The sequence below is a fragment of the Gorilla gorilla genome, chromosome 20 (genome assembly GCF_029281585.2).
Source record: "Gorilla gorilla gorilla isolate KB3781 chromosome 20, NHGRI_mGorGor1-v2.1_pri, whole genome shotgun sequence".
NCBI classification, from domain to species: Eukaryota; Metazoa; Chordata; class Mammalia; order Primates; family Hominidae; genus Gorilla; species Gorilla gorilla.
Window position 1 is genome coordinate 56381012 of NC_073244.2, and position 19533 is coordinate 56400544.

General features: G+C 53.3%; 1 protein-coding gene across 4 annotated transcripts in view; it reads left to right on the top strand.

The window, feature by feature from the left end:
* Positions 1-18802, top strand: part of NECTIN2 (nectin cell adhesion molecule 2) — a 42901-nt gene extending 24099 nt beyond the window's left edge. The window contains exons 3-10 of one of the 4 annotated variants that reach the window (XM_055369704.2): positions 1443-1739; positions 3541-3658; positions 3918-4066; positions 10379-10450; positions 11795-11948; positions 15523-15586; positions 15719-15805; positions 17689-18802. In XM_055369704.2, the coding sequence (XP_055225679.1) occupies positions 1443-1739; positions 3541-3658; positions 3918-4066; positions 10379-10450; positions 11795-11948; positions 15523-15586; positions 15719-15805; positions 17689-17958 (1211 nt within the window). In that variant the 3' untranslated portion in view covers positions 17959-18802. Of the gene's footprint in view, positions 1-1442; positions 1740-3540; positions 3659-3917; positions 4067-7807; positions 8530-10378; positions 10451-11794; positions 11949-12885; positions 13250-15522; positions 15587-15718; positions 15806-17688 lie in introns of those variants that run through there. The other 3 variants (XM_004060937.5, XM_063701443.1, XM_004060936.5) reach the window with 3 other exon arrangements.
* Positions 18803-19533: the final 731 nt, after the last annotated feature.

Consider the following 19533-nt stretch of genomic DNA (forward strand, 5'->3'; position numbering starts at 1 on the left):
AGAGGAGAGTCAGACTGTGTTGAGAAGTTCAGAGGTGGATGCCCAGGTCCAGAAAGCAACAGAACATGTGAGTCTGGGTGGGGGACACACATCGTAAGCATGAGCTGCTATTCTTCCTGGAGTTTTGTTTTTGTGATTTTTTTCCATGTTTTCCAAGAGAATGAGGTGGAAAGGGTATAAAAAAAAGAAACGGCTTTGAGATTTTCTGCCTTTATCACACTTCCAGTCATTCAATCATCTAATGGTGATTACAGGAAAAGAACAGGGGGCCTTTCCAGCTGGACCTTTGAACCACAGTACTCAGTTACTCGCTCGGCCTTGATTTTCTTTTTTTTTTTTTTGGAGAGAGAGTCTCACTGTTACCCAGGCTGGAGTGCAGTGGCACGATCTCGGCTCACTACAACCTCTGCCTCCCAGGTTCAAGCAATTCTCTTACCTCAGCCTCCCGAGTACCTGGGATTACAGGCACCTGCCACCACGCCCAGCTAATTTTTGCATTTTTAGTAGAGATGGGGTTTCACCATGTTGGCCACGCTAGTCTAGAACTCCTGACCTCAGGTGATCTGCCCACCTGGGCCTCCCAAAGTGCTGGGATTACAGGCATGAGCCACTGCGCCCATCCTAATTTTTGTATTTTCAGTAGAGATGAGTTTTCACCACGTTGGCCAGACTGGTCTCAAATTCCTGGCCTCAAGTGATCCACCCACCTCAACCTCCTAAAGTGCTGGTATTGCAGGTGTGAACCACCACGCCCGACCAGCTTTTTTTTAAATCTCAGCCTCCTCCAGGCTTTTGGACCCTGTCTCTGCATCTCTGGCAGGGCAAAGAGACAGTATACGGAAATGGCCAGGCCAGGCGCCTGTAACCTCAGAGCTTTGGGGGGCCGAGGTGGGAAGATGGCTTGTGCTCAGGAGTTTGAGATCAGCCTGGGCAACATAGCAAGAACTCATCTCTACAAAAAAATTTAAAAATTAGCCAGGCATGGTGGTGCATGCCTATGGTCCTAGCTACTCTGGAGGCCAAGGCGGGAGGATCACTTGAGCCTAGGAGGTGCAGGCTGCAGCAAGCTATGATCACACCACTGCACTCGAGACCAGGTGACAGAGCGGGCCCCTGTCTCTAAAAAATAAAAGTAAAATAAAATGGGCAACACTTGGATAGGGCAGTGCAGGCCAGACATTACCCTAAGCCATTTACCTATCAATGTATTATTTAATTCACACAGCAATCCTAGGGGTGGGTACTTTCATTATCCCCATTTTACAAAAGAAGAAACAGCTACAGAGTTGCAAAACCACTTATCCCAAGCCAGGCCGCTGATAAGCAGCAGAGCTCGGATTGGAACCCCGGCAGTTAGGGCCTAACCACCCTGCTCCTCTGCTGAGTGTTTGTTGAATGACTGCCGGTGAGGAGTGACGCACCCCCTCTCTTCCTCTCCCCAGCCAAGCCCGAGAACCAAGCCCAGGCCCAGAAGGTCACGTTCAGCCAGGACCCTACGACAGTGGCCCTCTGCATCTCCAAAGAGGGCCGCCCACCTGCCCGGATCTCCTGGCTCTCATCCCTGGACTGGGAAGCCAAAGAGACTCAGGTGTCAGGGACCCTGGCCGGAACTGTCACCGTCACCAGCCGCTTCACCTTGGTGCCCTCGGGCCGAGCAGATGGTGTCACGGTCACCTGCAAAGTGGAGCATGAGAGCTTCGAGGAACCAGCCCTGATACCTGTGACCCTCTCTGTACGCTGTGAGTGTATCAGGGGTGACCCTTCCCCCATCAAAACTGCCTACACTGGCTTCTCTAAAGCACTGTCTACATTGTCTCTGAATGTTGTCTACGTGGGTTCCCTGAAGCCAAATTCCGCACTACCTTCCTGCCATTGTCTACACTGGCTCCCATGGGCAAATCTACATACCTCCCCCTCATTGTCTACACTGGCTTTACTGGGTTCCTGCATGCTGTGCCTAGTCTGTGGTAACCTGGGATGGGCTTGCAAGAGCCAGTTTGATACATTTCTTTCCAATTCCACATCCAATGAAGTCTTCTCGGTAGCTTGAAATCAACCTTGGGGAATATTTACACCAAGGAAATTGGCAAACCCTAGAAATGGGGGCTTCTTTTATTCCCCAGAGAGTTGGTTTACCAGCAAAGAGCTGCCCCCAACAGTGTCTTTTCTGGCTCCCATGGACCCCGGTTGACACTGCCCCGGACCGTTAGATCAATCATGCTGGGCCATGTCTACATGTCTACACTGCCCAACCTAACATCGTCTCCACACCTTCCCATACTTCTGCCTTGACTTCCCTAGGTGCCATCTATACTGAGTCTCCCAGAGTCTCTACACCAACCCCTAATCCCTGATATTATTTACATTGTATTTATTTATTATTTATTATTTATTATATTTTTATATATTATATATTATATAAAATATATAAATTATATATTATATAAAATATATAAATTATATATTAACATATATTTTGTCATTTATTATTTATTATTATTATTTAATATAATATAATTACATTATATTATATATTACATTACAGGCTCCACCCCCCGGGCCCTGTTGATCCTGACCCCTCCCACTGGGTTTTTTGCTAGCTCTTCCAGAAATTGCCTATACTCACACCTCGTAATGTTACCCAGAGAGGCCACCCTGGCACTCTTCACACAGAATCCCTCAAATACTGGCTTAACCACCTCTTCCACCACTGTCCAAAATGACCACATATCCCAACTCAATGTTGTCTACACTAGCTCCCCAGGCAATGCCTCCACTTACACAGATTCCCTAAGCCAAGTCTACACCAGCTCCCCCAGGCAACATGCATCACGTGCGCCCATAAGTGCAACAGCTCCCCTGAGCCTCGTCTGTGCCACTTTCCTCCCGGGACCTACACTGGTTGCCCAAACCCTGTTTTGACATCCTCCCTCCATGCCAAAAACACACACACAGGCCAGGTGAGGTGGCTCACACCAGCAATCCCAGCACTTTGGGAGGCCAAGGCGGGCAGATCACTTGAGGTCAGGAGTTCGGGACCAGCCTGGGCAACATGGTGAAACCCTGTCTGTACTAAAAATACCAAAATTAGCTGGACGTGGTGGTACATGCCTGTAATCCCAGCCATTTGGGAGGCTGAGGCGGAGGGATGGCTTGAGTCCAGGACGTGGAGGTTGCAGTAAACCAAGATCACCCCACTGCTCTCCATCCTGGGCAACAGAGCAAGATCCTGTCTCAAACACACACACACACACACAAACACACACACACACACACACACACACATTATTTGTAGTGGCTCCCTTAGGCACTGCCAGCACTGAACAATAACTCCCACAAAATTATCCACAGTGGTTTCCCGGAACAGTGTCTACACTGACGTCAGCACACACAGCCTGGACTGATTTGCCCCAGACAGTTTTGACTGCTGTACCTCCTGCCAACCCGCCCCGTTTCTTTAGCATTCCTGTCTATCTGCTAACTTGTCCACCCGTTCTGGGATTCTCCTCCTTGCTGATCCAGTCCCCCCATTTCCCCCAGACCCTCCTGAAGTGTCCATCTCCGGCTATGATGACAACTGGTACCTCGGCCGTACTGATGCCACCCTGAGCTGTGACGTCCGCAGCAACCCAGAGCCCACGGGCTATGACTGGAGCACGTGAGTCACGTGGTCTCAGAACCCTGGGTCTGCGGGAGGCGGGGCTGTGGGCCTGGACTCCTGGGTCTAAGGGAGGAGGGGCTGGGCCTAAACTCCTAAGTCCTCCAGGATGAAGGGAGCTTGCATTTTGGCAATTTGGGGTCTCCGGGAGTACTTAGGTCCCTGGAGCTTGGCTCCTGGTGGGTGTATCTTTAGGGATGAGGCCTGTGCTCCCCTCTCGACCTTGGTATCCCTCTCACCTGACCCCACACCCCTCCAGGACCTCAGGCACCTTCCCGACCTCCGCAGTGGCCCAGGGCTCCCAGCTGGTCATCCACGCAGTGGACAGTCTGTTCAATACCACCTTCGTCTGCACAGTCACCAATGCCGTGGGCATGGGCCGCGCTGAGCAGGTCATCTTTGTCCGAGGTGAGTGGGTCTTGGGGGCCGTGTGTGGGGACCTGGGTCCGCTCCCCTGGAGTTCTGCCCTTCAGGATTTGGGGCTGCACTGGGGGAGGCTGCGCCGCCGGCCTGGGAGGGATGCAGACCCGCCTGGCTGAGGGGAGATGAGGGTTGGCCTTCCCCTCATGGCCTCAGACTGGGGTCTGGATTTGGGGTGTCGGGGTAGGTGAAGGCAGCAGAGTTGGGGGGTTGAGGACTTTGCTCGGGGTTCCTAGAAAGTAGAGGCCTGGGTAGGGTCCTCACGAATAGACCCGAGGAAGCTGCCCTGGGCTCCAGCTCCTGAGAAAGACGCACACCTAGAGTCAGGCATGCAAACTTCAAAGAGACAGAAACCAAGAGCTCCCACCCCCAGAAACACAATCCGGCCCCAAGGCACAGAGCCAAAGAGGAAAAGCACAAAGCCAGACCATCACCCAGTGATGGAAACTGGGTCAAACTCACAACTGCAGAGCCACACACCTAGAGCGCAGCTGGGACTGTTAACAGAGCCATGCTTCCTGGGACAGAGAGACCCCTGGGTCCTGGAGATAGGGCCAGAGACCCCTCCTGTCAGAGCCACAGCTGGCAGGATCCACAGCCACAGACACTCCCTGTGCTGAGAAATTCTGTTGCAGAGATGCATCAGAATCCAGACACTCACCTGGATGGTAACCCTGCATGCTCAAACCCATTGTCATCAAGACACACCCAGGAGGACAGTGGCACCAGCCAAGATAGACTGAACGAAGCCAGATGACACCTGGAAAGGGACATTCTTTTTTTTTTTTTTTTTTTTTTTGAGATGGAGTCTCGCTCTGTCGCCCAGGCTGAAGTGCATTGGCACAATCTCAGCTCACCGCAACCTCCACCTCCCGGGTTCAAGCAATTATCCTGCCTCAGCCTCCTGAGTAGCTGGGACTATATGCGCTCACCACCAAACCCGGCTAAGTTTTGTATTTTTAGTAGAGACAGGGTTTCACCGTATTGGTCAGGCTGGTCTCGAACTGCTGACCTCAGGTGATCCACCCGCCTCGGCCTCACGAAGTGCTGGGATTATATGCATGAGCCACTGCGCCTGGCCAGAAAAAGACATTCTTAGAAACACCCCAGGGCGACGGTCCATGCAGCACACCTGTGCAAACACGCAATGTGCAGGCCCCCCAGAAACATGACTGAAGGTGTAGGGACAAACTCCCAGACAGAGGCTGTCCCTGTCATGCAGACAGACTAGCCACGGAGGGACAGAAGCAGACCCCCTTACTGAGTCATAATCTTAGAATGCACACAAACTTGCAGGGACACCCGAGGGAAAACAGACCCCTCTTCAGGAATCCAGATACAGCCAGGGAGATAGGACACCCCTGTGGGAAACACTGTCACAGACAGCAAACCCAGAGAGACAGCTGTCCCGCTCTGGGCTTGCCTGGCGCGCGAGGATGCACACAAGTCCCCGGAGGGAGATGTCACACAGACATGCTGGGGGGCAAAACTAATCCAGGACAGCAACGGCTGCACACGGAGGAATGTCATCCCTCACTCACAGACCCTCAGACGGAAAATCAAAGACATCCTGGGAGGAGCTTGTCCCTGGGAACTCTCCCGAAACTCCCCGAAACTCCTCCGAAATTCTCCAGAAAGTCCGTTAGGGAGATTCTCATTCAACAAATATGTGTTTCCTGTTTGCTAGGCACTCTTGCTGAGGTTGGGAATACAATGGTGAATGAGCCACAGTCCCTGCCCTCAGTAGCACACCCAGGGGAGGGTCAGCTCCACCCGCCCAGACAGACACCGAACTGGAAATACACTCCTAACCTCTACCTCAGATACACCTGACAAGCTGATCCCCTGCCCACACACCCAGCAGGTGGCTCCAAGGTCAGAGCCTGCAGAACACAGACGCAATAGAGAAAGACTCAGCGCTGTGGAAAGACACCCCCACCTCCCCACGATGGTGGCCACAGGGCCACCCCCAGCCAATAACACCATTACAAAGACACGTGCCTTCAGATAATGCCTGCAGAAACGTGCATGCTCCAAGCACTCTAGAAATCCCATCTCAAGCAGTGAGTGCCCCGACAGCCACAGCCAGAGGAGACACACTCAAAGCTCCTGGGGTCACTCTCAGAGGGTCTCTGAGCCACGAACCCACATCCAGGCACACACAGAGTCGTCACAGAGACACAGTATGGAGTCCACAGCAGCACGAACATAGGATACGAATGCCGCACCACAGGACAGATCTATCTTTAGGGAGACTCAGAGAACTTTTTATTTTTAATAGAGACAGGGTCTCGCTATGTTGGCCAGGCTGGTCTTGAACTCCTGGCCTCAAAGCATTCCTCCAGCTTTGGCCTCCCAAAGTGCTGGGATTACAGGCATGAGCCACCACACTAAGCCTGATTCAGAGCTTTGAACCCTAGACATATGAACAGACTCAGCTTCGAGTTCCAAAAGACCAATGCCACCTCCAGAAACAGAGACAAGCCTCCCAAGATAGGCTCAACCTGGTCCAGTTAGTGACCAGCACAGGAGAAAAATCTGTTTCACTCCTCAACCCAGTGTATAGTTAGAGACATATATACCACCCTACCCCCACCAAAAAAGATTTTATCCTCCTTTTTTTTAATGCTATTTGTGAGTCACTAAGCTGATTTGACAGCCCGCTGGGTCATGACCCCCTGTTTGAAAACAACAGAAACAGATGTCCTTCCTGGGTCTCAGCCCCTCCTGTGTGTCGAGGTGTAGAGGTGGGGTCAGGTGTGGGTGAACCCCCCACCCCCGTCTGTCCCAGTTATGCCTTGCATGCAGGGATGGGGGAAGTGGAGGTGGGTAGGTTCTGGTTACATTGACTTCTGTCCCTGGCTTGGGGCCCAGGAGCCCCATCCCTCCGTGCTCACACTTCCCTCCTCACCACTTCATGGCTTCCTCTCTCTCTCCGCCTCCCCACTACCTCCCATCCCCCATCCCCACCTGCTCAGCCCCTGCAGGGAGCACTAAGGAAGTCCCACTGTCCCGGTCTGTGAGAACCCCATTTTACACACTGGGGATAAGTGGCCTAGAGATGAGGCAGCCACGGCACTTGGAATAAATGCTCCCAGCCACTCAAGAGGGCAGAATTATCAGGAATCTGTGGCCCTCTGCAGAGAGCTTTGGGATCAGACAGCCTCCCACTGAAACCCAGCTGTCCTCCCCCGAGGGGGTGTGCCCCCAAGCTCATAGCTTTGTGAGGACCCCACAGCACATTCAGGGAGGGCTGCGAAGTCAGATGGCACCTGGGTCCTGGCCAGTGACCAGGTGGCCAGATCTATTGCATCCGAGTAGCCAGCTTCCACTCAGCTACGGCGATCGCCAGACATGGGAGTTTGGTGTTGCTAGATCTGATTTGTCCCCCCTAAGAGAAACCTGGATTTTTAAGTGAAATCGCCTGATTTTTGAAAGGTTGGCTAGCAATTTAAATTTTGCAAAACACTAACACCTGGGGACCACTGGTTGGCATCCCCCTCCTTGTACAAAGTGGTGCTCAGGCTGTAGTGAAGGGCGGAGGGGCTTCTCCTTCCCCCCTACTCCTCCTCCATTCTTCTGCCTAGAGTCACCCCCTAATTCTGGTCACTCTCGCTCCCTCCATCCCCGCCTATCCTGCATCTCCCCCACCCCTCACTCCCCAGAGCTATCCTCGTGATCTTGTGTCTCCCTTTCTCTCTCTCTCTCACCCCTCCTCTCTCTCCTCAGAAACCCCCAGGGCCTCGCCCCGAGATGTGGGCCCGCTGGTGTGGGGGGCCGTGGGGGGGACACTGCTGGTGCTGCTGCTTCTGGCTGGGGGGTCCTTGGCCTTCATCCTGCTGAGGGTGAGGAGGAGGAGGAAGAGCCCTGGAGGAGCAGGAGGAGGAGCCAGTGGCGACGGGGGATTCTACGATCCGAAAACTCAGGTGTTGGGAAATGGGGACCCCGTCTTCTGGACACCAGTAGTCCCTGGTCCCATGGAACCAGATGGCAAGGAGGAGGAGGAGGAGGAGGAGGAGGAGGAAGAGAAGGCAGAGAAAGGCCTCATGTTGCCTCCACCCCCAGCACTCGAGGATGACATGGAGTCCCAGCTGGACGGCTCCCTCATCTCACGGCGGGCAGTTTATGTGTGACCTGGACACAGACAGAGACAGAGCCAGGCCCGGCCCTCCCGCCCCCGACCAGACCACGCCGGCCTAGGGTTCCAGACTGGTTGGACTTGTTCGTCTGGACGACACTGGAGTGGAACACTGCCTCCCACTTTCTTGGGACTTGGAGGGAGGTGGAACGGCACACTGGACTTCTCCCGTCTCTAGGGCTGCATGGGGAGCCCGGGGAGCTGAGTAGTGGGGATCCAGAGAGGACCCCCGCCCCCAGAGACTTGGTTTTGGCTCCAGCCTTCCCCTGGCCCCGTGACACTCAGGAGTTAATAAATGCCTTGGAGGAAAACATCAGGGGTGTCTTGTAATACATCAGACCCCCTCCTTGCATGTTGGGGAAAGAGAGGGTGGGACAGGGACTCCTAGGTCCCAGGGCTGGGAAGAGCTGATCCACGCCCCCGGGGAACGAGAGCCTGGCAGGGGTTAGACTGGGGAAGGCTGTGGGGCTCGGACCACTTGGATCCTTGAAAGACGCACTGGATGGCCGAGAACCGCGAGGCTCATGCAACTAGGATTCAGGTCACTGGACTGGGGACTCAGAGGCCTGGACATTTGGACTCTTGGGTCCCAGGACAGAGGCTGCCTTTCTGGATGGTGTGGCCAGACCCGTCAGAGGCAGGAGTTCTCTGGACTCCTGGGCCCTCGGGTGGAGGTGGGGGTGGGGACAGCAGGGGCTCAGCCAGGTTCCCTGCGTCCTGAGAGAATGAGGCCAGAGGGCTGTGATCCAATGGAGCCTCAGACCTCAACTCCCCCAGGTTGCTGGGGGTCTCGGGAGGGGAGGGCTGCTCCCCACTCCCATTCTTAGGGGCCCTAAGGGCATGGGGCAGGCAGGGGGGTGCTGGGGAAGTCCCACCTCTGGCCACCCCGACTGTGGCTCCCCTCCTTCTCCATCCTTGCCCCCAGGGATCACCCCAGGGGACTTTTCAGTGGCTCCCTGGGAGTGGCGGCAGCTCCCTCCAGCTCCTCTCAACTGGAAAAGCAAAGACGGAGGGGGCGGCCCTTGGTCCTTGAACTCCCAGGCTCAGTAAGGGACAGGTTTTTACCCACGTCACCTCTGCTCTCCCAAGCCTCCGTGCCTCCTCTGTAACACGGGGCAGGTGTTTCCATCAGTCTCACAAGGCTGTCGTGGGACCCAGTAAGGACATGCCCGTGATGCCCTCATGCAGCCTCATCGACCTCCACAGACCCCACCAAGCCCTGTGCCAGGCGGTGCTGGGGCTGCAGCTGTGGCCTGCACAGACCCAGTCCCGTCCTCCGGTGTGCACGGCCATAATGACCACAAGAATAGCAGCAGTATGTTTAGGATGAAGGTGTGTGTGTGGACCGAGGGGCAGTCTCTCTCTCTCACTCCCCCACCCTCTGAAGCCCTCCAGAGGATGCCAGGCTGTGGAACGGGAGCAGTGGAGATCCAACAGTCCAGCGTCCTCTGGAAGCTTCCTCATCTGGAGAGTGAGGCCGATGCATGCGTGACCCCCACGGGCTCTTCCATACTTGTTACTTCCTCTGGTTGTTTGTTGTCTGTACTCACCCACCCACCCCACCCGGACAACCGGAGGGCAGGGGCGGGGAATTGGGTCTGCCTGGCACACAGTGGATCCTTCAGTGCCATGCTGAGTCCTCCTTACACACCCACCAAACACCTACTGTGTGCCGAACCTCGGGCACACAGTCTAGTATGGAAATTGGCAAGTAAACGGGTAACCGCTCCAAAAACTCTTCCATTAGGAAAGACTTGAGAAATGGAAATGGGAGGTGCTAGCAAGGAAGGAGAGGCCCAGGAGCAAACAGGCTTCTTGCTTCTCGACCCCTTTTCCTGTCTTGCCTTTTTTTTTTTTTTTTTTTTTTGAGACGGTGTCTAGCTCTGTTACCCAGGCTGGAGTGCAGTGGTACGATCTCGGCTCACTGCACCCTCCACCTCCCAAGTTCAAGCAATTCTCCTGTCTCAGCCTCCTGAGTAACGCACCCAGCCTTTTTTTTTTTTAAGAAGTGGGGTGGTCTCCCTATATTACCCAGATTGGGCTCAAACTCCTGGGCTCAAGCGATCAATCCTCCCACTTCAGCCTCCAAAAGTGCTGGGATGACAGGTATGAGTCACTGTGGCTGGCCCCTGGCTAATTTTTTTTTTTTTTTTTTTTTTAAGACGGAGTTTCACTCTTATCCAGGCTGGAGTGCAATGGCGCGATCTTGGCTCACGGCAACCTCCGCTTCCCAGGTTCAAGCAATTCTCCTGCCTCAGCCTCCTGAGTAGCTGGGATTACAGGCGCGCGCTAGCATGTCCAGCTAATATTTTGTATTTTTAGTACAGACAGGGTTTCTCCATGTTGGTCAGGCTGGTCTCAAACTCCCAACCTCAGGTAATCCACCCACCTTGGCCTCCCAAAGTGCTGGGATTACAGGCGTGAACCAACGCGCCCGGCTAGCCCCCGGCTAATTTTTAAAATTTTTTCTAGAGATGAGGTCTTGTGCTCGTTGCCCTGGCTGGTCTTGAACAATCCGCCCGCCTCGCCCTCCCAAAGCGCTGGGATTACAGGCGTCAGTCACTGCCCCCAGCCCTAACCCCCTTCCTGATAAGTGGAAGGAGATTCTAGTCCCCAGAGGTGATTCTGGATCCCAGAATTCTGCCCCCGCATTCTCTGCCTTCTAGCCGCCCCTGGTCCTGTCTCCTCTCCTCTCATCTTCCCACTCTGCCCCGCCTCATTCTGCCCCAGCTACACAGTCTACTTGCTGTTCTTTAAAAACAATAGAAGGCAGACCGAGCACGGCATAATCCCAGAACGTTGGGAGGCTGAGGCGGGAGGATCACTTGAGCCCAGGAGTTCAAGACCAGCCTGGGCAACATGGCAAAACCCCATCTCTACAAAAAATTCAAAAAAAAAAAAAAAAAAAGTTGGGCCTGGCGGCACATGCCTGTAGTTCCAGCCACTCCGGAGGGTGAGGTGGGAAGATCGCTTGAGCCCAGGAGATTGGGGCTACAGTTGGTGGTGATCATGCCACTGCACTCTAGCCTGGGTGACAAAGCGAGACCGTCTCAAAAAAAACCATAGAGCCCCACAAGCCTCCTGCAGGGCCGCTGGCTGTTTGCGCTGCCTGCGATACCCCGAGACACTCTCATGACTCATCCCCGGTGTCTCTTTCAGGCCCTTGCTCAGTTGTCACCTTACAGTAAGGTAGAGGCCCTCCCACTACCTTCGGGGACCCCACTTTGCACCTCCTATCACTTCCGCACTCTATATTTTTGTATCCCCCGTGACTTACTCCCATCTGGCATGTGAGCTATTGTACTGGTTTGCTTACTGTTGTTCTCCCTGCCCAACCAGAATCAAAGTTCCATGAAGGTAGACACTTTGTATGTTTTGTTCTCCACTCATCTCCCATGCGGGGCACACATCCTCGCTCCTTCCTCACACTCAGCAGTTTGAGTTGAATGAAAGAATGTCCCCTGCCCGTGGGAGAGGACATAGACAGGCAGGCGATGATGTGGGGTGGGATGGTCGCTTGGAATAAGGAGCTGTGGCTTCCTCCTGGAGACCCCCTCACGCTGTCCCTCTCCTTGCAGAGACCCCCAACACAGCAGGCGCAGGGGCCACAGGCGGCATCATCGGGGGCATCATCGCCGCCATCATTGCTACTGCTGTGGCTGCCACAGGCATCCTTATCTGCCGGCAGCAGCGGAAGGAGCAGACACTGCAGGGGGCAGAGGAGGACGAAGAGTAAGTGATGGGCCCTGAGACGGTGATGGGCCCTGAGACGGGGATGGGAGAGGGGTCGAAGAACTGAGGAGTATGGGGTAGGGGTGAGGGTGGGAGAAAATTCTCCATAATGGCTGTGTGAAACAGACAGGCCTAAAGGAACTGGGGTCTCAATGGAGTAGGGAGGTATGGGTTTCTCTCTGCTATAAAGTATGGCATTGAATTTAAAAATTAGCTGGGGGCCAGGCACAGTGGCTTACACCTGTCATCCCAGCACTTTTGGAGGCTGAAGTGGGGAGATCAATCGTTTGAGCCCAGGAATTTGAGCCCAGTCTGGGTAACATAGGAAGACCACCCCCATCTACAAAAAAAAAAAAAAATGGCCACGCAGGGTGGCTCTGACTGCTCCGCTCTGTAAAGACTCATCGGAGCCCAGGATCCTACTACATTTTTTTTGTGTGTGTGACGGAGTCTCACTCTGTCACCGAGGCTGGAGTACAGTGATGCAATCTCAGCTCACTGCAAGCTCTGCCTCCCAGGTTAAAGCAATTCTCCTGCCTCAGCCTCCGGAGTAGCTGGGAATACAGGCGCCCACCACCATGCCCAGCTAATTTTTTGGATTTTTAGTAGAGACAGGGTTTCACTGTGTTAGCCAGGATGGTCTCTATCTCCTGACCTCGGGATCCCCCCTCCTCAGACTCCAAAAGTGCTGGGATTACAGGCATGAGCCACCATGGCTGGCCGGTTGTTAATAAAAGAAGAAAGGGCTGTTCCTAAATTGTTATGGAGAATTTACATTAAAATAACGTAAGCTATTGATTGGCTATCCATTGCTCTTTGTATCACAAATTCCAGAAACCTGAAGATAAAGAGTAACACTGATCAGGCAGGGTGGGTCAGGCAGGGTGGCTCCTGCCTCTAATCCCAGCACTTTGTTTTGTTTTTGTTTTTGTTTAAGATGGAGTCTTGGTCTGTCGCCCTGGCTGGAGTGCCAAGGCGCCATCTCGGCTCACTGCAACCTCCGCCTCCCTGGTTCAAGCGATTCTCCAGCCTCAGCCTCTCGAGTAGCTGGGATTACAGATGCGCGCCACCACGCCCGGCTAATTTTTGTATTTTTAGTAGAGACGGAGTTTCACCATGTTGGCCAGGCTACTCTTGAACTCCTGACCTCAAGTGATCCACCCGCCTCGGCCTCCCAAAGTGCTAAGATCACAAGCATGAGCCACTGCGCCCAGCCAATGCCAGCACTTTGGAAGGCCAAGGCTTTTGTTGCTAGTGGTTTGAGACCAGACTGAACATCAAAGTGAGACACCGTCTCTAAAAAAATAAAAGAAACAAAATTAGCCAGGCATAGTGGTGCACACCTGTGGTCCAGCTCCTCAGGAGGCTGGGGTGGGAGGTCACTTGAGCCCAGGAGCTCAAGTCTGCAATGAGCTATGATCATGCCACTGCACTCTAGCCTGGGTGACAGAGCAAGACCCTGTATCTTAAAAAATAAAAGACTGGGCACGGTGCCTCACACCTGTAATCCCAGCACTTTGGGAAGCCAACCCAAGTAGATAACTTGAGCTCAGGAGTTCGAGACCAGCCTGGGCAACATGGCAAAACCTGCCTCTACAAAAAAAATACAAAAATTACCCAGACCTGGTAGCCCGTGCCTGTAGTCCCAGCTACTTGGGTGGGCTGAGGTGGGGGTGGGGGCATGTGGAGGCTGCAGTGAGCTATGATCACACCACTGTACTCCAGTCTGGCCAACAGAGTGAGACCTTGTAAAAAAAAAAAGAAAAGAAAAATAGCTCAGAGCAGTCTGAGGTATGCGAGCTATACAAAATTTGTTTTTTTGAGACAGGATCTCACTCTGTCCCTCAGGCTAGAGTTCAGTGGTATAATCTGAGCTCACTGCAACCTTCGCCTCCTGAGCTCAACCAATCTTCCTACCGCAGCCTCCCAAGTAAATGGGACCACAGACACGTACCACCACACCTAGCTAGTTTTTGTATTTTTGTAGAGACATGGTTTTGCCATGTTGCCCAGGCTGGTCTTGAACTCCTGACCTCAGGTGATCCGCCCACATCAGCCTCCCAAAGTGCTCGGATTACAGGCGTGAGCCACCATGCCCAGCCTGGAATCTGTATTTACCACAAGCTCCCTAAGTTTTTCTGATGCACAGGAAGGTCTGTTACACCACTGTCTTAATCATCTAGTTAGTTCAAACCAATAACTTGCTGCTGATCTCCTCTGTGCGCAGCTCCATGCCGTGACCCAGTGTGTCCGAGAAGGCCTGGAGCTCACAATATGGAGGAGGAGACAAAACTGTCTCCAGACAGTGATGGTGTAGCATGACCAGTGATGGGATAGGGCAGTTGAGCAAGCTCTGAGAAGCCAGAGGGGGCATCTGACCCAGGCTGGATGGTCAGGGAGGGCTTCCTGGAAGAGGGGACATGTGAGCTGACGGAAAGCATCGTAAGCACCTGTCATTACTGTATGCTTTGGTCTGTGGGTGTGTAGAATGAGGGACAGGAACTTTAACCTAATTTGAAGGACAGGAAGGCACTTCATTTATTCATTCATTCTTTTCACAAATATTTACTGAACTCCTCATAGTGGATTCTGGAGACACCTTGCTGACGACCCAGATCTTTCTTTTTTTTCTTTTCTTTCTTTTTTTTTTTTTTCTTTTTGAGGTGGAGTTTCGCTCTTTTTTCCCAGGCTGGAGTGCAATAGCGTGATCTCGGCTCACCGCAACCTCCACCTCCCGGGTTCAAGCAATTCTCCTGCCTCAGCCTCCCGAGTAGCTGGGATTACAGGCATGCGCCACCATGCCCGGCTAATTTTGTATTTTTAGTAGGGACAGGGTTTCTCCATGTTGGTCAGGCTGGTCTCACACTCCTGACCTCAGGTGATCTGCCCGCCTCGGCCTCCCAAAGTGCTGGGATTACAGGTGTGAGCCACCACGCCCGGCTGATCTTTCTTTCTTTCTTTTTTTAATTTTTGAGATGGCATCTCACTCTATCGCACAGGCTGGAGTGGAGTGATCTCAGCTCACTGCAACCTCTGCCTCCCGAGTTCAAGCGATTCTTGTGCCTCAGCCTCTTGAGTAGCTGGGATTACAGACATGCACCACCATGCCCAGCTAATTTTTGTATTTTTTGGGGAGATGGCATTTCACCATGTTGGCCAGGCCGGTCTCGAACTGCTGTCCTCAGGTGATCCGCCCGCCTCAGCCTCCCAAAGTGCTGGGATTACAGGTGTGAGCCACCGCCCCCAGCCCAACACAGATGATTTTTCCCTCCCAGAGCTCACAGTGGGGCATGGTAATTATAAATAACATTTCAAGTACAAATTCAGTAAGTGCCCTGAGGGGGAAGTACAGCTAGGTATGTCCGTGTAACAGGAATTCCTGATCTGCTGGGGAAACCTGAAGGCTTCCGGGAAAAAGAGGAATTCATGGAATGAATAAAAACTCTTACTCCAGGCAAGAAAAGGGGGCAGGGGAAAGGGAGACCCAGGTAGAGGGAACAGCATGTGCCATAACCCCGGAGTCAGAGGGATGCCTGGGTCTTAATCTCCACTTGACCTACCTCCTACCCCACAGCCTGGAGGGACCTCCCTCCTACAAGCCGCCGACCCCAAAAGCGAAGCTGGAGGCACAGGAGATGGTGAGCACTTTCCCTGGAGCCCAAGCTATCCCCACCTCCACACCCACCCCAGGGCTGGGAGGGGCCTGGCAGGGAGAAGCTGGCTGGGTGGTGGGGGCAGTTCCTGACCTCCCCGCCGCTCTCCCACTACAGCCCTCCCAGCTCTTCACTCTGGGGGCCTCGGAGCACAGCCCACTCAAGACCCCCTACTTTGATGCTGGCGCCTCATGCACCGAGCAGGTAGGAGCTCATGGGAAGACAAAGGTGGGTTGGGGGTCTGGGTTGAAGGGCCAGGGGTCAGGCCTGGCAAAAGAGGTCAAAGACTAAAGGTCATAACTCAAGGTCAAGGGTGTGTCCCCGGTTGGTGCTTAATGCATTGAGATGTGTTCAGGATTCCATGGGGGAGGTCAGGGGTGAAAAGGCCCAAGGTCACAAGGTTAGAATTTAAAGTCACTTGGGGGCTGGGCACGGTGGCTCACGCCTATAATCCCAGCACTTTGGGAGGCCAAGGCAGGAGGATCACTTGGGGTCAGGAGTTCGAGACCAGCCTGTGCAACATGGTGAAACCCCGTCTCTACTCAAAACACAAAAAATTAGTCGGGTGTGGTGGTGCGAGCCTGTAATCTTAGCTACCCGGGGGGCTGAGGAGGAAGAATCGCCTGAACCCAGGAGGCCGAGGTTACAGTGAGCTAAGATCACACCACTGCACTCCAGCCTGGGCAACAGAGCAAGATTCCGTCTCAAAAAAATAAATAAAACCAAATAAATAAAATCACCTGGGCCGGGCGTGGTGGCTCTGGTCTATAATCCCAGTACTTTGGGAGGCCAAGGTAGCTGGACCCCTTGAGCCTAGGAGCTCGAGACCAGCGTGGGCAACATGGGCTGCCCAGCAACATTTTGTGTCTACAAAAATACTGAATTTACCTGGGTGTGGTGGCAAATGCCTGTAGGCTGAGGTGGGCAGATTGCTTAAGCCCAGGTGGTTGGGGCTACACCACTACACTCCAGCCTGGGCATCAGGGTGAGACCCTATCTCAAAAAAAAAAGAGGAAAAGTCATTAGGTCAATGAAAATTGATTATCTGGTCAGGCGTGGTGGCTCACACCTGTAATCCCAGCACTTTGGGAGGCTGAGACGGGCAGATCACCTGACGTCAGGAGTTCCAGACCACCCTGGCTAACAAGGTGAAACCCCTTCTCTACTAAAAACAAAAATAAGCCAGGCATGGGTGACATGCTCCTGTAATCCCAGCTATTCAGGAGGCTGAAGCAGGAGAATTGCTTGAACCCAGGAGGCAGAAGTTGCAATGAGCTGAGACCACGCCACTGCACTCCAGCCTAGGCAACAGAGCAAGACTCCGTCTCAAAAAAGAAAAAGGCCGGGTGCAGTTGCTCACGCCTGTAATCCCAGCACTTTGGGAGGCCAAGGCAGGTGGATCACCTGAGGTCAGGAGTTCCAAGACCAGCCTGGCCAACATGGTGAAACCCTGTCTCTACTAAAAATTACAAAAATTAGCTGGGCATGGTGGCAGGCGCCTGTAATCCCAGCTACTTGGGAGGCTGAGGCAGGAGAATCGCTTGGACCCGGGAGGCAGAGGTTGCAGTGAGCCCAGATTGCACCATTGCACAACAGCCTGGGAGACAAGAGCAAAACTCTGTCTCAACAACAAAAAAAAATAGAATGAAAGAAAATTGATTATCTACATTTGCTGGATACTGTGCCTGAAGCTGGGACAAGACAAATCAAGTCACTCCCCTCAGTGGTCTACTGGAGGTCGGGTTAGACACTGAGGTTGCGCTCAAGGTTCAAAGGACTGTTTAGAGCCCAAGGTTAAGTACTTGAGGTCAAGACTGAGGTGAAAGGTTCATGGGGAAAGATTTGCAGAGATCGAGGGTCAAAAGTGAGTCCCAGGATTAACAGGGTGAGTTGCACGAGCTGGGCTTTGGGTTAAGGAAGGGCTGAATGAATGTCCCAGTGCAATATGGCCTCAGGGGACAAGGAGTGAGGTGGCATCTTGTTGGCATGGGGAGAGGGCGGTCAGGATTTTGGGGTCAAGAGCAGATTGGTAATCTGTGTCGTGCGTAGGAAGTGATCTTGAGTTCCTGTCCCCTCTCTACCTCCAGGAAATGCCTCGATACCATGAGCTGCCCACCTTGGAAGAACGATCAGGACCCTTGCACCCTGGAGCCACAAGCCTGGGGTCCCCCATCCCGGTGCCTCCGGGGCCACCTGCTGTGGAAGACGTTTCCCTGGATCTAGAGGATGAGGAGGGGGAGGAGGAGGAAGAGTATCTGGACAAGATCAACCCCATCTATGATGCTCTGTCCTATAGCAGCCCCTCTGATTCCTACCAGGGCAAAGGCTTTGTCATGTCCCGGGCCATGTATGTGTGAGCTGCCATGCGCCTGGCGTCTCACATCTCACCTGTTGATCCCTTAGCTTTCTTGCCAAGGATCTAGTGCCCCCTGACCTCTGGCCAGGCCACTGTCAGTTAACACACATGCATTCCATTTGTGATGTCTACCTTGGTGGCTCCACTATGACCCCTAACCCATGAGCCCAGAGAAATTCACCGTGATAATGGAATCCTGGCAACCTTATCTCATGAGGCAGGAGGTGGGGAAGGTGCTTCTGCACAACCTCTGATCCCAAGGACTCCTCTCCCAGACTGTGACCTTAGACCATACCTCTCACCCCCCAATGCCTCGACTCCCCCAAAATCACAAAGAAGACCCTAGACCTATAATTTGTCTTCAGGTAGTAAATTCCCAATAGATCTGCTGGAGTGGGCGCTGAGGGCTCCCTGCTGCTCAGACCTGAGCCCTCCAGGCAGCAGGGTCCCACTTACCCCCTCCCCACCCTGTTCCCCAAAGGTGGGAAAGAGGGGATTCCCCAGCCCAAGGCAGGGTTTTCCCAGCACCCTCCTGTAAGCAGAAGTCTCAGGGTCCAGACCCTTCCCTGAGCCCCCACCCCCACCCCAATTCCTGCCTACTGAGCAAGCAGCCCCAGCCTAGGGTCAGACAGGGTGAGCCTCATACAGACTGTGCCTTGATGGCCCCAGCCTTGGGAGAAGAATTTACTGTTAGCCTGGAAGACTACTGAATCATTTTACCCTTGCCCAGTGGAATAGGACCTAAACATCCCCCTTCCGGGGAAAGTGGGTCATCTGAATTGGGGGTAGCAATTGATACTGTTTTGTAAACTACATTTCCTACAAAATATGAATTTATACTTTGACCAGGTCTTGCCTTTTCTGTGGGATGTGAAGGGGATGGGGTGAGACATGAAGGGGAATGAGGAAGGAGTCTAAGGGCTTGAGAGAATCAGTGAACTGGGGTCAAGAGAGTTAAAGACAAAAACAAAGGGACCAAAGATACAAAATAAGAATTGAGAGAGTAATGAGCAAAAATGTATCAATCAAAACCAAAATTTTTTTTTTTTTTTGAGGCGGAGTCTCGCTCTGTTGCCCAGGCTGGAGTTCAGTGGCGTGATCTCGGCTCACTGCAAGCTCCACCTTCTGAGTTAACGCCATTCTACTGCCTCAGCCTCCCGAGTAGCTGGGACTACAGGCGTCCACCACCACGCCCGGCTTATTTTTTGTATTTTTAGTAGAGACGGGGTTTCACCGCGTTAGCCAAGATGGTCTCGATCTCCTGACCTCGTGATCCACCCGTCTCGGCCTCCCAAAGTGCTGGGATTACAGGCGTGAGCCACCGCGCCCAGCCCTAAAAACAGAATGTTGAATGGGGAGGGGTCCAGGGCATGCTGTTTAATGAACATTCATAATTGCAACAGCAGTATGATGAATGGGACAAAGATAAAAATAGCAATTGGCCAGGTGCAGTGGCTCATTCCTGTAATTCCAGCACTTCGGGAAACTGAGGCGGGAAGCTCGATTGAGTCCAGGAGTTAAGAGACCAGCCTGGGAAACACAGTGAGACCCCGCCTCTACAAAAGTTAGCCGGGCG